We start from the raw sequence: 17,568 nt of genomic DNA on the forward strand, positions 1-17,568 counted from the left end.
TCCCAGGGACATATCTCACCTCTCAACAGCATTGACTCCAATACACATATCACAGCTAGATTTAAAAATCAATATTCAAATATATAATCCATAATAGGTACTATTGTAGCCACAGCTGCCCTGAAGCCGGACGAAAGTGAAGCTGCCAATCTGCGCCATCCGACCACCACCGACCGCTCACACACTACTTTCACCCAGGCTTAACGGTGTTACTAAACGGTCTCTAATCAGGCCCTGCCTGCTTAGCTTCTGAGATCTGACAGGCCCAGGCATTGTAAAGGCGGTATAGTGCTGTGAGTCTCTATAACTCACACACTGTAGTCACATCAATAAATAAATAAATGTATTTCACCAACAACATGATCACTCTATTCTTCTACTACTGTGTATTTTTTGTTGTGAGAGCAGAAAAAACTTTGAGAATGTGTTTTCTGGATGAATTTTTCATGTCTTAGAGTCCTCACACAAGTTCAAGTGATGAGGTTGATACATTGGATCAGGACCAGAGGGAAATATGTAAATATTTGTTCATTTCTCGTTTTTATAATATCTAAACGCATAAATAACAGATTAAGACTACATTCCTTAATTTCAGGAACAGGCACATTTTGAAGCATAAAGCTCAGTGTAGCCAGGTGTATTGGCCTATTTGGAAAGAATTAAGAATATGCAACAATGGTTATCACAGAGGACGGTACAGCGATGACGGCGAGCATGTAAACTCATCCATTCAAATCACAACTGTATTCTGAGTCCATTATGGGTTTATGCTGCCATCTCGTGGATATTTGTAAAAATGCCGCTGGTCGCGTTGTGTTTCATTCATCAAGCGTCATTATTTTAGGCTATAGGAAGTGCTCTTAAAAAGTTAAAATAATATTGATGTTAAAGCTTTTTGTATCCATTAATTGTGTATCAACAAAACTCTCCATAAACAATAAACAGGGTGTAGCACTTGTTAGAAAGCCCATTAGATCTGAATTGTGTAGCCTTGCAGTCGTACAGGCAACAGTCCATAGTCCAAGGAAGTGCGCAAAAAGAGTACGTATACACGGGCCGGTCCTGCACAGTAAGTAGCCTATTACATTTGATTGTCTCTGTTGGCTGCTTGGCTTTTTTTCTCTTGGTTGCTTTTGTTTGCACATTGGCCGTAAATGTCATTGTGGTCACTCAACGCGAGTCCCCCCCCAGTCCCACCTCTCACAAGTCTGACGCAATATTACGCAATGGGCACGTTTCCAGCTGTGGAAGTAACGAAAAAAACAAACGGGGGAAAGTAGACTACAATTTACATTTCATGGTCACTGGCTACTTTTTATGGAATGTTTATTTTTTATTTTTTTAAGTCAACAAAGAGAATGCATTTCATTGATTGCAACTTCACAACGCATTACAAACCTGTGCTGGCACGTCTCTCAAAGCGCTACACTCTTGTCATTACTCATTGGTGGTTTGTAGGGCTATTGTGCCAACAGCTCTCCTGGGGTAGACTGTTGGAAGTGAGACTACCAATGCCACATAGGCTACCACACACACAGGCAAGGTATGTGAAGTGTCCTGTACCATCTGAGCCTCTAAGTTTACTTTTACTTCGCTTAATATTAAAACCTGCGTCAACACCATTACATTTCAACTGGAGAGAAAGTAGCTTAAAAGCACACAGAATAGGCCTCGTGGCTTAAAGCATCTATTTCCACGCTGTAAGGCTCACTCAGTCTCTGACGACACACAATTCTTCAATTCTATAGTTTAAAAAAATCAGTATGAAATATCCTGTGACTGTCACTATTTTACCTAGGCCTACATTTTAAGGTTTATATTAATATAGCCTAGTTTTACTGTAGTTATCTTTTATTTATTATTATTATTATTATTATTATTATTATTATTATTATTATTATTATTATTATTATTATATTATTATTATTATTGTTGTTGTTATTATTATTATTATTATTATTATTATTATTATTATTATTATTATTATTATTACTATTGTTACTATTGTTATTATTATTATTATTATTATTATTATTATTATTATTATTATTATTACTATTGTTATTATTATTATATTTGCTACTATTTCTTTATACTGATTTCCAATGTATTGTAGTCCATACAAACAGCAGGTCTGACCAGGTGGTGAAGTTATAAAGTTGAGGGAAAACAGCCGACTGAATTTTGACCTGTGGACACACATTTACATGGGAATCATGCATTTCCCACCTAGTTAGACCCTTGTACTTGACGTGGATGACCAACTCTCCTCCCATGCGTTCATCCAAATGGTGAGCTGCCCCCTGATGACAACCCACACGCCACCTCCCGAGCACCACCCACAACTGAACTATTTAACCCACGGTGCCCTGTCCTGTCCCTCTATTATCCTGACAGCACCATGGACCAAGGTATGAACGAGGCCCTCACCACACTAGTTACTGACAGCATTGGCCGTACATCTGTGCAATTCCACGTGTTTTCTATCAATTGTTTTGAGCTGGTGGAACAAATCCCTCGGTCAATGCAGAGTTGGAATGTGTCACTAAAGCTGTCACCGGGGCACACGTGCCAGTGGTCGGTGGCGCTTATAGACCAGAAACCCCAATTTCTCTTGGATGGTTAGAGGTTTGTTCCCAACTTCTAAATTGTTGCTAAACAAAAGCAGAAGACAAACCTTTTTTGTAACTATGTCATCAAGTGTATTGTGCTGTAGCTGGTTTATCCACACTGTTGTCCCTTTTATTTCTCTTTGAAAAGATCAGCCAATGTAATTAGACATAACACAGTGACTTTAGCAAGGGTCAAGTTTGTTTGACTAATGATTAATTTGTTTGCCCTTCTCTCCGTCCACTACTGGTGCATAAGAAACCATTTTGGTCACTCTTTATTGTACACTAGTTTGATGCATTGTACCAAACTAAATTTGTGCAATGTAATCTTTGTAACAATCTGTAATAAGTTGTACCTATGTAGATACAATGGAATAATGTGTATTAGTTTGGAGGTACATAATGTACCCTTAGGGTTAGGGCTTAAGGTTACATTATGTACCTCCAAACTACTAATACATTTGATAAAGTTTGCAGTTACATTGTATCAAGGATAGTGTTGCCAACTATTTATATGACTAAGATGTAGGCCACAATATTCATTATCTAAACTTTCATCCCCATTTGTGTAAATATGTTTAGTTTTTTTAGTGAGAGATAGGCTTTGTGTAGAATGAATGTCTGAAATCTGAATCTCTTTTGGCCTTAATTGATTCATGGTGAATGTAAACTATAGTTGTTTTTACAGTACGGGACCACATGACAGAGTTTTGGAGGACACACTCTAAGAATGCCACACTGGAGGAGATGATGTTGGACTCTCATGCACAGGACCTGACAGTGCAAGAGCTGCCTGAGATCTTGTCCATGCTGCCCAGTCTGGAGAACTGGAGAGTGCTGGAGCTCGGTGCTGGGATCGGGTAAGAGCCAGCTGTTATATCGATTTATTAATGAATAATGATTAGTAATGAATAATTATTAGTAATGAATAATAATTTATATGCTTAATATTATATAATTAATTATACATGATATATAGGCTACATGATGGAACGGTGGTGCAACAGTTAGCGCTTGTGCCTCACAGCGAGAAGGTCCTGTGTTCAATCCCCAGGCCTTTCTGTGTGGAGTTTGCATGTTCTCCCTGAGGCTGCATAGGTTTCTTCTGGGTGCTCCGGTTTCCCCTACCACTAAAAATATGTACAGTAGATTCCCCCCTGGGGCCATAACTCTCCCGAAAAAGAGATTCTTGATGTCAGAGACTTTATTTATTAAATAAAGGCAAAATCAATCAAAGAAAACAAGTATATATAATGACACAAAAGTTTCAGTCTGATGGTATTTGGTTTGTGTTTAGCCGCTACACGCAGCACTTGCTGACCAAGGCACAACATGTGACTGCAGTGGATTTTATGGAAAGCTTTGTGGAGCGAAACAGGCAGGCCAATGGTCATCATGGCAATGCCACTTTTCTCCAAGCAGATGTCACTAAGCTTGACATTCCCAAAAACAGGTGTGTCTTTTGATTGCAAATAATATGATTAGAAATATTTGATTGCCTTTATCAAAAAAAACACATTGATTTAATGTACTGTATTTGTTTCTTGGCTGGTCAGTGTTGATTTTATCTTCTCCAATTGGTTGCTGATGTATTTGAGTGATGAGGAGCTCCAGCGTCTGTCTGAGAAGATGTTGGGTTGGCTGCGGCCTGGTGGATTCCTCTTTTTCAGAGAGTCTTGCAACCATCGTTCAGGTATAGACTATTAAATTATTACAACACGGAAGGGTACAACCAAAGCCCCTTCGCCGTCATTATGCTGCTACTGGAAAATATATTATTATTTAAATCACAGTATGGAACTATTCACCTTATTCCGCCCTGCCCACTTTTGCCTCTTTTTGCTTTGTCTCGGCACTTCCGTTGCCCTGACACTTCCGATAGAACACGAAGTCTGTTGATTCAGTGGAGAATGAGGGACAATGTTCGCCACTCAAATCTGATGTTTAGTGGATTGATTTGTGTAAAATGGCCAATGTTCATTTGCACCAGCAAGTCAACACTGCACTGTTTCTCTGCGCGGCCTAAAAACGGCTTTGTTTTCATGTAGTGACTGATTTTATCTGGACTTCTCCAGTCCCATGTTAACAGATATGAGAAAAAGGGCGGGCACAATTCATGGCGGCGCCCACACGAACATCCGGAATAAGGTGAATAATAATATGAGCCTCTGCCCTGATGGTGTCTAATAAATAACAGTTAATGGACCAATGAACAACATATATATATATATATATTTTTTTTTTTAAATATTGAAATACGTTCAAGAGAAAACACAAATGTTGAGCTGAATATGGATATTTTATGAGGATAATAAAAGTAAATAAGTAGTGCTCATGATTACAGCAGATAGATGAGATGCTAAGTACTGCGCTAACATATTGTATTTTTAATACCATTTCTAATTTTTAATACCATTTCTAAGTATCTCAAAACATTTTTTTATCTTATATGTGGCAACGTCATTACAAAGGATGTATTCAAGTAAAATGATGCATGATTAGAAATGTCAAAATCTGTTTGCTCAGGGGACTCCATGCGCAAATTTAATCCAACTTGCTACCGCACCGAGGCACAGTACACTCAGCTGATCACCTCAGCACAAGCAAAGGACGAAGAAGGTGCGCAAACCTTTGGCTTCGACGTTGTGCTGAAGAAACAAGTCCAGACCTACATCAAGGTATAACAATGAATTGCATCCTAATGTAATGTTAAGGTGAAACTGTCTTCATTTCTCCTAATGCAGATGAAAAACAACCCAAATCAGATCTGCTGGCTGCTTGAAAAGGCTCAAAGACCTTCAAGTGGCACAAACCATTTCCAAACGTTCCAGCAGTTTTTGGATCATCAACAGTACACTCGTAATGGAATTCTGTGCTACGAAAAGATGTTTGGAGCTGGGTACGTCAGCACGGGAGGTCCCAGTACAACAAAGGTATAATAAACTATACAGCAGGCATGCTCCTCAACAACATGAAGGCCAACACATGCCCTGTAATGATAACATGCAATTTTAACAGACAGACATTTTTTTGCTGACAACGATGCAATAAATTACATTTTTAGGAATTTGTGGATTTGTTAAACCTGAAGCCTGGTCAGAAAGTTTTGGATGTTGGCTGCGGTATTGGCGGAGGTGACTTCTACATGGCAAAGGTAAATAACTATGCCTCATTTAACGTGACAATATTTAGAATAAATTTCACTATAATTCCAAGTTTCCAATTTCATTTTTCAGAAATATGGCGTAGAAGTTCTAGGCCTGGACCTGTCAGAAAACATGGTGGAGATAGCCATTGAGCGGGCTGCAAAGGAGAATCTACCCTCAGTATGGGTTTAGTCAAGACTGTCGTGTGTTATAAAATGACTGCACAACAATGTGATAATGTTTGTTTGAAGGTTCAGTTCGAGGTGTCAGATGCCACTAGGAGGATATTTCCTGAGAGCTCATTTGACGTCATCTACAGTAGAGACACCATCCTCCACATAGATGATAAACTGGCCCTTTTCAAGCGTTTCTATGTGTGTAATACCACATTTGTGAAATCGATTCTTTAATGGTGCATGAATATGATATGATAGTGTTACATTTTCTTCCCTCACTACTTCAGTCATGGTTGAAACCCGGAGGACAGCTTCTGATTAGTGACTACTGCTGTGGAGAGAAGCCTTGGACGCCACAGTTTGAAGCCTATGTCAAACAGAGAGGTTATATCCTGCATACACCAGCGGAGTATGGCAAGGTGCACACAATTATTATTGTTGTTGTTCACTCACAATTTGAATGGCTGCAATTAGCTAAAGGTACAAATTGCACTTTTTTGGCCAGTAAAATATCTTTTGCAAACAGTAAAAAAAAAAATGAAGTGAAGTGAAGTACCTCGATGCAACCTTCTGAAGCAGTTGGTGACCGCAGTGCAGTATCCGGGAACCCCTCTCCAGAACATCAGCCTCGATTTTGGTCAGAAACACTTAGCTGGACGATTATCCTATTTTGCATGGCTGATGGAGAAGCACCCGGAGTAAACGTACCTAGGCACAAGGAGAATATGCAAAAAATATGCAAACTCCACACAAAAAGCCTTGCCCCAGGAATCAAATCAGAGACCTTCCTGCTTTGAGTCGAAAGCGCAAACCACTTGCTGCGTTTAACAGCATAGTTTAACTCAGTATTCATGTACACATACCTGTACTTCTGTCTGCGCAGATCATTGAGAAAGCAGGCTTTACCGAGGTACACGCTGAAGACAGGACCAGCCAGTTCATCCAGGTGATCGACGCAGAGCTTCAAAACGCAGAAAAAATCAAAGTTGACTTTATTCAGGTCAGTTTGAGAAGAACAAAAAGCAAGCACGACAATAATGTTTTACAATGACGATCACTGGAACATATGTGTCTCTCTGCAGGAGTTTTCTGAAGGAGACTATTTTGCCATCGTTAACGGGTGGCGAGACAAGCTGCAGCGGTCGAACAGTGGAGATCAGCGATGGGGGCTTTTTATTGCAAAGAGAAAATGAGAAAAACTATGCAATAAATAAACATATTTACCATCCATGAACATGTATAATTATGTTGTGATATAGTAATAATATAATATAACAACAACAGCAACAACTCAGCGCAGGCAATCTCTTTTTCCTCCAAGCTCGGGGTCTCTACCAGAGGTCTGGGAGCTTGAGGGTCCCACGCAGTATCTTTGGACTGAGTTATCTGACTTATTTCCCGGAGTGCTCCAATGACCACTGGCACCACTGATGCCGTCCACCCTCTAGGCCGTCTCCTGATTCTAAATAAATATGTAAATATATATAATCCATCAGAGCCCTGTTCTCACATCTCACCCATTTCCACCTTGTTCCAGTAGCCCATTTTACATCAGTGTGCTCTGGTTCCCCAGCACCTGACACAGTTGTTTGGCCAGGCGACATCTGAGCCGGGATCCATTTCATTGTCTCTCATCATTGTATGAAGTAGGCAGTAGCATGAAGGGTCTTGCCTAACCCACACTGCAGCCCATTTCCCCAACAGGGATTTGAACCAGGGTTTACTGTGTGCAAGTCGGGTGACTTACCACTTGAGCTAGTCAGCCCAGGAATCGGGCTAGACGAGTTGGACAGAGCATGACTAAAGGACAGCACGGAGGCTCATCACGGCTGCACAGGAGCAGGCCTGGAGCACCTGAGCAATAAAGGCCCAGATCTACCACACCAGACAAGACCCCAGGTGTAGACTGTGCAAAGAGGCCAATGAGACAATCCAGCACATAACTGCAGGGTGTAAGATGCTGGCAGGGAAAGCTTACATGGAGCTTACATGTGCAGAGTATGGGCTGGAAACCCCAAGGTCAAAGTGGGAAACACCTCCAAAGGTGGTCGAGAATGACCGAGCCAAGATCCTGTGGGACTTCCAAATACAGACGGACAGAATGGTAATGGCGAACCAACCGGACATTGTGGTGGTGGACAAAGAGCAGAGGAAAGCCGTTGTGGTCGACATAGCAATACCAAGCGACTTCAACATCAGGAAAAAAGGAAGAGAAATACAAGGGGCTCAGAGAAGAGCTGGAGAAAACCTGGAGGGTGAAGGCATCAGTGGTGCCAATGGTCATTGGGGCACTCTGGGCAGTGACCCCCAAACCGGAGGAGTGGCTCCAGCAGATCCCAGGAAATACATCAGACATCTCGGTCCAGAAAAGTGCAGTTCTAGGAACAGCAAAGATACTGCGCAGAACCCTTAAGCTCCCAGGCCTCTGGTAGAGGACCCGAGCTTGGAGGGAAAAAAAGAGACCGACCGCGGAGGGTTTTTTTCACACACGCACACGCACATGCACACGCACACGCACACACACACACTGGAGGAGTGGCTACAGCTGATCCCTGGAAAGACATCAGACATCTCAGAATTTCAGTCCAGAAAACCTCAATCTCCCAGGGGACCTGAGCTTGGAGGAAAATGGACCACCTGCAGAGGATGAGGAAGAGTTTTTAAGTTATAGGAAGAGCTTACCATAACCAATAACCAAGTGGCATATTGTACAGGAACATCAGGTCATTCATCTAACTATTAACTATAAATAGTAATAATGTAACAATGAAGTAAGCTTATAGTTTATATAGTTTTTTTAAAGTTTTTTAATTATTATTATTATTTTTTATTTTATTTTAAGCATTGCCTCCAATTTCTGAAGCTTTTCTGTGCCTGCATGTGCACGAGAAGGTCATAGGGTAGGCTACACAAATCCCAAAAGCCCAAGCACCCTTTCACCATAGCAGTTCACACTCAACGCCTCCTGGTGATGTCATTGACAGCAGTCAGGCAAACAGGTGCCTGACACGTATTGAAAGATCAGCTGACAAACAAAGAGTACGATTGGCGCATGCGTTCAATGAAACAGAAAGTCAGATTTATTGTTTGTGCAATGTAAATAATCATGTTTGCACTTTATCTGTGTAGAAGCAAAAACTTCTGGCTATCGAGTAACCGTGAAAGTGGTAGACTCACGGAAACAACAGAAAGAGCGCTTGTCGAGTCTTCTCAAATGACATGTCTTGTAACGCGCTCGTTGTAAACTTCCTATAAACTGTCCATACGCCCACTGATCTTTGTCTGGCGAGTTGACTGCGCGCGGTGCGCACACGACTGGAGCAGTGAGACGGGACCATGGCGCAGTTCACGGAGCATGGAATTCGACTCAGTTCGGTAAGTGTCCCATACTTGTATATCAATTAAGAATGTACCTGTCCTGCTCTTACATGTGCGTTTGATTTGACAGATGTGTCCTGCCTTTCTGAACAGCAATTCGACAAGTCATACCTGGCCCTTTAGTGCTATCGCAGAATTAATTGGTACGTACTACATGATGAAAGATTGTGCACCACATTCATTGCACGGTTGCTGTTTTCGTGATACGCACCTAGAGCACTTCCTCTTTCAATATGCGGAAACAAAAGATGGTGTCCAGGATATTTTTATTTCGTAAATTTGCCGCCGAAGTTCTAATTATTTTAAAGGTGCAATGGCTTCATCTGTAAGTGAGAGTAAAACATATGGCAGGTGTTTGGAATACGTTGGAACGTGCATTCCGTATACTATTGTACGCGTAAAGCTTTAGGCTGTTTAGTTCCTCAAGGTGTCACTGTAGTCTAAGTCTGAGCTTTTATGCAAAACAAGGTAACGTATTTTCTAAAAAACAAACAAACAAAAAAAGATCAAACATTCATTTAGGAAGATGGAAAAAAGCAATCTAAAGGATTTCCCTTTTTCACAGACAATGCTGCAGATCCTGGTGTGTTTGCAAAACAGATCTGGATAAACATTCATGAAGAGGCTGGTCAACTCTGCATGACTTTTACTGACAATGGCAGTGGCATGACTCCCAACAAGCTGCATAAAATGCTCAGGTACAACCTACCAGTATAAAAGTGTTTTTGGCTGGTTATAGACATGCATAGGTTGCCTTCTAAAATATTATACATATTTATATAACTTTCTGCAGTACAATTATTGCCCATTAGTCTCATGTTTTTCTCATAGTCCATCTCTATGATTTGCCTGCAAATGTTTTATTATTTAAATTTAGATTAATGTCACTCTTCATTTAGCTTTGGTTTCACAGACAAAGGAATAGGAAGGACTGGAGTGCAGGCCATTGGTGTGTATGGGAATGGATTCAAGTCAGGGTCCATGCGTTTGGGTCGAGATGCACTTATCTTTACTAAGAACGGAGGCTGCCAGTCTGTGGGAATGCTCTCTCAGACCTACTTGGAAAACATCAAGGCCCAGAGCGTCATTGTGCCCATTGTGCCTTTTAACCAACAAACCAATATCCTTTTCGTAATTATGTAAGCTCTCCTTTAATGTCAAAATGTATTTCACTTTGTGTTTATGCATGACATGCACGGGGTAATTAATTATCCTTAACTAGCCTCACATTCTCTGGTTGAGACTGCTGACTCTGAGGCCAGTTTGGCTGCTATCCTGCAGCACTCCATCATTTCCTCCCAAGAGCAAATACAAGCACACTTTGACTCCATCTCATCAAAGAAAGGCACAAAGATACTCATCTGGAACTTACGCCGGTAAGACCAGCGGCTCATAATGCTTCATCATCATTGAAGTGAAAGTTGCAAAAAGAGGCTAAAAATTTGGTGGATTGGATATGAACACTACATCTTTATGGCTGGAGCCTCACATATATGCAAATACAGTTTCTTCTTTCACTACTATTTCTGATGATTGTACGTCTAAATGTCTACATATCTTTGCGTTTAATTCGAAGGGCCAAAGATGGCAACCCTGAAATTGACTTTGAGACTGACCCTGCCGACTTCCGCCTGCCTGAGATTCAAATACAGGAGTTAAAGCAAAATCTGAAAAACAGTGGGCTGAGAGCAGAGCTGATCATCCCAGACATGCATTACAGTCTTAAGGTAAAAATGATAGACTTTATACTATTCATACAGAGACAAAAACATGGACAATATAAAAAAAAAACCTAAACAAAACCAAGGGAGTTTTTACTGAATAGTAAGAGGCGCTCAGACTGGTAAATGGTAGACTCACTCCAATGCTCTGGCTAATGCTACAACCATGTGCCAAACAAATATTGAAGCAGCGATGGGTGATACCACACTATTAAGAATTGCGACTCAATAGATTATTTTAGAATAACTGTTTAATGATTTTTTTGTTAATCTAACTAAATCTTAAGATATTTGTGATTTTCTGTTGCAGGCCTATCTTAGTATCTTGTACCTGAGGCCAAGGATACATGTGATCCTTAGAGGGAAGAAAATTCCCTCAAAGTTGGTCTCACAGCAGCTGACGCATATCGAGTATGATGTGTACAAACCACACTTCAGTGTATCCTTTTACTGTGTGTTTGCGCGGGGCTGAACATGAATGAAATCACGAGCTGGGAACCTTAACTCAAGATTATCAGAAAGACAAAGTGAAGGTGATGTTTGGCATCAATGAAAAAAACAAGGAATATTATGGCATCATGATGTATCACAAGAACCGACTCATCAAGGCTTATGAAAAAGTGGGATGCCAGCTGAAGGTTTGAAAGTATTGTGTTAACTATACCGGGGCTGCACAACATTGCTAAATAGATTTACTGAAAGATTAGGCGACATTGCAAGCCACATTGCAAAATCAGTAAGCTCTTTCATTAGACTGAAGTTACACTGAAGCAAAAACATATGGTTATTTTAGTGTTAATTCTGGGACAATGAACCTTAACCATTATTATGCATGCATTCATCTGCCATATTTCCCACAGGCTTCTGGACCAAGAGCTGGAGTCGGTGTCATTGGGATCATCGAGTGTGACTTTCTTAAACCCGCTCACAACAAGCAAGACTTCGAATATACTAAAGAATACAGGTACGACAACTTCAACCTGACAAATATACTTTCTCATTGCAGTAGTAGGTATCCCATTCTTTTTCATTATGTGTCTTTAAGGGTTACTCTTGGTGCTTTGGGAATAAAGCTCAATGATTACTGGAAAGAAGTCATGGAAAGAAAAGCCAGACAGAAAGAGTTTGAGGCGGTAACAAACGACAAATTAGAAAAGTGAGTAATGGCAATAACTTGTATTCCTTTTAAAGCGTATGTTTAATTCCAAACAAATTGGAAATGATGGAAATGATAATTGCACGTTAGTGGATGAGCCATGTCAGTAGTTCTTGTCTTGCGCCCACAGTGGCCCCATATGGTTACAATGTGAGGAGTGCCTAAAATGGAGGAGTGTCCCAGCTGGTCATTACCAAGTCAGTCCTGACAGTTGGAGCTGCAGTCAAAACCCAAACCGACGATACAGGTGGGCGTTTAGTCACTTTTAACTTCTTATTTTGGTCAACAGAAAATGTTCTTCAATATGTTTTCTGTTTAGAAGCTGCTCAAGTCCGGAGGAAACATATGACAACGAGGATTTGACTGCCAGTTACCTGAAGAACCAGAAACGGTAAAGCACAGGAGATTTTGCTCAATGTTATTAAGCATCTTTTGAAAGTGAGACGTTACTCTGAGCGCCTGGGTTTACTGAATCTTTATATCTTCCTTGGGCCTGATGTCAGCTCTCATGTCATTTTGCGGTTTACCACAGGTTCCGGATCTCTCACTATTATAGCAGGCACAAGCTCCACCAACAAAACTAAATAGATACAGAGAACAAACATACTAGATAATAAAAAGATCAAAATTATTTAAAAAAGTAACTATTCAAATCCTGAATCTTAGGTCTACCTCTATAACGTTTCATAATCAAATTCTGGTAAACCTGAATTCTACAGACAAGTCGATATTATATTTAGGTATAATTTAATCAACCTATGTATTGTACAACCTATGTATTATCAGGTTTTACTATTCTCTTAAAGGTGCATTATGGAACTTTCTATATGGGAATAAAACTGCTTTTATGAATACGCATTTGACCTTGTAGTGACCTATATGGTCGGTTAGCATGGCACCTTTATTTTCCATCACAGTGGCCTCTATGACGCTGCAGTTATTGTAAGAGTTTTCATTGCTGACCAGATATCAAGGTATCAATATCTTTGTTTTTTGGTTTTGATTTGATTTGCTTTTTGAAAAAAAAAAAAAAAAAAGTTCCACAATGCACCTTTAAAGCAGTACTACGTACTGCTGTCAGCGTAAAAAAACAACAACTATGAGGCTACGACACCTGCAGTTGCGCTTATGGCCTCTAGGGGCATGAGTTACTTAATGCTGCTTTAAAGGGGCTAGATGCAAGTTTTCCATTTAATACTCACTACTGCCAGCTCAGGTCATAGGTGTAACTGCACCTTCTATATTAAAGGGATATTTCTGGATTTTTGACAGCCTCATTTCCTAGTTATCCATAAAAAAACAGCATAAAAAACAGTCTGACCCACTCCTCAGTGCACCTGAGGCAAATCACTTATAACACCAGACTAACCATATAAATGTCTGTGTCGAAAGAATCATTTTTGGAATAACAGACTTTGCATCACATGAATGATCGCATTTTGAGCGACTATTTTCTAGCAGATCACTCCGCCGCTGTGTAGCTTATACAACCATGAAGCTGAAACTGCTCAAATATAAGTTTTTTTGAATGCAAAATGGTTCAAATTATTCTATCAACGCAGACATTAATATCGTTAGTCTGGCGTTATAAGTGATTTGCCTCAGGTGCACTGTGGAGCGGTTCAGACTGTTTTTAATGCAGACTAGCTGATATCGTAGAAATGCGCTAGCCTTTCAATAGCCTACCCCCCGAAACTCTTCAAATATAAGAACTGCTTGAATTACAAAAAAAAATATCTCCATTAATCAACAACACTCTGGGTAACTAGGAAATGAGGCCCTATGTCAAGGATCCTGAAATATCCCTTTAAGCTCGTGCATGACTGCACTTCGGACTCAAAGTAACAACCAAGTCACAGTGCAGGATTTTAGAGGCAGTTGTGGTGAACATTTTTATACTCTGTATAGGCCCTTTAAGGGAATAGTGAATAGAAAAAGAACTATCCATAAAGATATTTAGCTGTGTTTTTTTCCCCCCCCAATAGAGAGGCTTCCAGAGCCAAACAAAGAGAAAAAACACCAAAGGTACTTAAGTGATTAATACATGCTTTGTTTTTAGTCAGACAAAGTTGTTTCCTATGTTATTAAATTATATTTGATGTTTTGTTTTGTTTTTAGTTAGAAGAATCATCACACAAAAAAGACAGCCTTCTGCGCAGTTTCCCAGAAACTGTTGTATCCAGATCAGAATTGACAGAACCAGCAGAACTCCCAATCAGATCACCAGATCAACCCAGCCCAAAAGAACTCACAAACGAACCAGAAGTGAACACAGACTTGGGAACAAGGGAAGCTACCACAAGTGCAAAGGACAGAGACTCAGTCATCAAAGACACTGCAATCAAACAGGCACAAAAGGCACCAGAGCCAAGCATTCAACAGGATGAGGAAATTAAAGAAATGCCCAAGGAGATGGAAGAAGCCGCTCAAGAAAATGATGAGGCCACGGATGCTGTAAGGTGCTGTGTGTTATCTTATACTACTATCCTTTTCTCTTAATATTAGTTATTACTACTCATAGTATCGAGGAACTATTCAACCGTTCAGACACTCATTCATACTTAAGTGTACATAAACATGGAGGACAAGGTGTGTTTTGCCCAGGAGCACAACTGCAGTTTGGTAGTCAATGTTCTTTTTGACTGTCCAAATGTACTTGCCCATTTTAAGAAATAACTCTGGACTAAATGTTTAATCTCCTCTCTACTGCAGCATTAAGAGGAAATTGGAGAAACTTTTTGTATATGCGGAGAAGAGGAGGCGTCTTTTGGAAGGAGAAGTTTCATCCATTGAAGAAGACGATCATTCAGGTGCGCCAGTGCAAACCGCAGACACCTGTATGAGTCAGGAAGAAAACCATGATGTCAGTCATCCAATCGTAACACAAGAGGACAGCAGAGAAGCACGACTGAAAAAACTGGAAGAACTGGAAAGAGAGAGCCATAAATTACGGCAGCTTCTTGGTCTGGGGACAAAGAACAAATCTACAACAACGGCTGCCACTAACACTGAAAGCAGCAAAGAAGAGAAGAGGACTGTTGCAACCAGGGAGATTGGTTGTCAAGCAGAATTAAATGAGGTGAGTGCAGCTAAGCATTATTAATAAATTACAGACTAAGACAGTGTTTTGTTTGATAGAGATTATCCAGCAAGTTTGTAGTTAAAAACAATACGGATAACCTCTCTATTTCGATTAATCAGAGGTCAGCTTCATCCAGCAGCAAGACTCCAGTTCCCAAACTTCCTGAAGCAATGATCCAGAACTCTAGAGGAATGTGTGGATTCAAAGAGCCGGACCAAAATAAGCCCAGAAAGGAGAGGACGGACAGCAGCAGGAGCTCGGGAAATGAAGAGCATAATGCCAGGTATATTTCAATCAAGACTTCAGAAACAGCGGGTTCAAAAAGTCTTCTTCAGTCTATTGATATAGGACTAAACTGAAATGACAAGATGCTAAAAGTCGCAAATAATTTTTGAATATTATTTATTGCTATTGAAATCTTCCCTTTTTCTTATGGATAGGTCTTTTTTGTCATTGCAAAATCAATCACAACGAAATTCACTTTGAGAGCAGTCCTTTGCATAACAGCATGAAAAACAAAGCATCGATTAAACAAATCTGTATATGTAGTGGTTTTACCTTTCTCTTTTATAATGGTGTGTTCTAGGCAACAGTAATTGGTATCTTGCTCAGAGCGTTCCAGGTGAATAAAGTCATATGTAACAAAACGGCTAATGCTATAACTGTTAGCTTATACGATGCTAACGTTTTATGAACGTTTCTCCGAATCAAATATAATTAAAATCATTCAACATAACGAAATCTGTGACCAAAAGTAACGATCACTTCACTGATGCAGTGGTTTTGCTACAGTTTTAACATTAGCTGCGCTCCCCCACTGGAGGCCGCCATTACTTCATCTCATATTTCGTATACGAGATGAGTAGCAGTCTTGAGGTTTCCGAGTTTACAAGTTAGAATTACTAGATCGAGCGGGTTCCAAGGCATTTTTCCAAGTAGGAGGTGGGAAATTTACCAGTTACCAGTTGCTTGGTAATTGGTAAGCAATGAATGAAATATGTCACCTGGATGGGGTATTGCAGGGGGAATACTAGGAAGCCGGTGTGAGTGTGTGGTTGGAGGGTCCGTTAGCCCAGATGTTCTGTCTGTCAACCCCAGAGGAAATTGTGGCTACATACACTGTGGCTATGGAGTGAATGAAAATCCCCTTCTCTTGTGTGAAGCACTTTGGGTGACTTAAGTCATGTGAAATAGCACTATACAAATAAGATTCCCTCCCCTCTGCTGTTATAGAGTCAGAATATGGTAGTATATTGTTAAAACATTGTATACAGTGGGGAAAAAAAGTATTTGGCCAAAATCCAATAGAATGTCTATGTGAAACTGACCAAATACTTTTTTTCCCCACTGTATATGTTAAAACATTGTTTATTTTTTGTTGGCAAAAATAATCATGATTAAAAGTCTGAAAGCTTGACCCACTGCATTACTCAAACCTCTGTACTGTTGGCGCACTAAACAGTATCTGTGATGTGTGATTTGACCAGGAACGTGCAGGACAAACTTAGTGGCATCCGAAACAACGTGGTGGTGCTGCTCACGGCCCTCCTGCCTCAGCTAGACCTGTCTGGCATCAGCTTGGACACATCTGACGTGGACAACATCCTGCAGCAGATCATAGAAGTTAATGCACTCAAGCTATGAAATATGAAATAGAAGAAACGAAGTAAAGCTTATATTGTGTGACAGAGTAATTAGATTAAACTAAATGTTCCTTCTAATTATTTTTGTTTATTTTTATGACTATTCTATCGCTTGCTTGCTTAAGATGGTTTTAAGTGTATTGTTGAGCTGCTGTAAAGTAATAACCCTCACAAATAATCCAAGTTTTTTTTTCTACCCCGAGCATTTACTTTTCTCAGTGGATCAGTTTTTATAACTGTTGTAATGCTTGTCGTTTTTGTTGTATTTATATTTTTATACATTAAACATAATACTACAACAACAACAAAGTGTGTGCCAGTCAGTGAATCATATTGTGTCCACGAGGGGGAGTCAATGGGCCTTTTAGGATTTAGTCCAGTTATGACGGTTGGTTGAGCCGAGCGCGAGCGTAGCTTGCTCATGGATCTATAATAGTGTCCCGTTTAGCAGTTCAGTAAAAGTAAAAAATAATGAAATCGACAACCATTGAAAGACTTTCTATGTAAGATTTTTTCAATTCATTATTCATTTTTAACATTGTATGTGATAAACAAAGACAATAATGATGATGATAACAACTATAACAATAATAATATGTTTTCTAGTAGTAGTAGTAGTAGTAGTAGTAGTAGTAGTAGTAGTAATAGTAGTAG

The 17,568-nt window shown here is 40.0% G+C and overlaps 2 protein-coding genes across 3 annotated transcripts; both read left to right on the forward strand.

The window, feature by feature from the left end:
- Positions 1-944: 944 nt before the first annotated feature.
- Positions 945-7,127, forward strand: pmt (phosphoethanolamine methyltransferase; the record flags this gene model as incomplete). The annotated part of the gene is made up of 12 exons (XM_079556692.1): positions 945-1,041; positions 3,301-3,472; positions 3,910-4,065; positions 4,169-4,305; positions 5,139-5,290; positions 5,357-5,545; positions 5,677-5,766; positions 5,849-5,938; positions 6,010-6,132; positions 6,222-6,353; positions 6,818-6,934; positions 7,017-7,127. Exons 2-12 carry the CDS (start codon positions 3,312-3,314, stop codon positions 7,125-7,127), a joined length of 1,458 nt encoding a protein of 485 aa, XP_079412818.1. The 5' UTR covers positions 945-1,041; positions 3,301-3,311.
- Positions 7,128-9,031: 1,904 nt separating this feature from the next.
- LOC306963368 (MORC family CW-type zinc finger protein 3) lies at positions 9,032-16,920 on the forward strand. Of its 2 annotated transcripts, XM_079556915.1 has the most exons (17): positions 9,032-9,309; positions 9,383-9,455; positions 9,878-10,010; positions 10,212-10,432; positions 10,541-10,688; positions 10,889-11,039; positions 11,344-11,472; positions 11,552-11,671; positions 11,894-11,997; positions 12,079-12,189; positions 12,320-12,436; positions 12,509-12,580; positions 14,175-14,214; positions 14,308-14,648; positions 14,902-15,268; positions 15,391-15,554; positions 16,759-16,920. In XM_079556915.1, the coding sequence occupies exons 1-17, from the start codon at positions 9,271-9,273 to the stop codon at positions 16,913-16,915; spliced, it is 2,487 nt and encodes an 828-aa protein (XP_079413041.1). In that variant the 5' UTR covers positions 9,032-9,270; the 3' UTR covers positions 16,916-16,920. The 2 variants fall into 2 exon arrangements, with proteins under 2 accessions (XP_079413041.1, XP_079413042.1); XM_079556916.1 differs by lacking the exons at positions 9,032-9,309; positions 9,383-9,455 and having other exon boundaries at positions 9,894-10,010; positions 10,226-10,432.
- Positions 16,921-17,568: the final 648 nt, after the last annotated feature.

Source organism: Gobius niger, assembly GCF_951799975.1.
Source record: "Gobius niger genome assembly, chromosome: 5".
In the NCBI taxonomy this organism is placed as follows: Eukaryota; Metazoa; Chordata; class Actinopteri; order Gobiiformes; family Gobiidae; genus Gobius; species Gobius niger.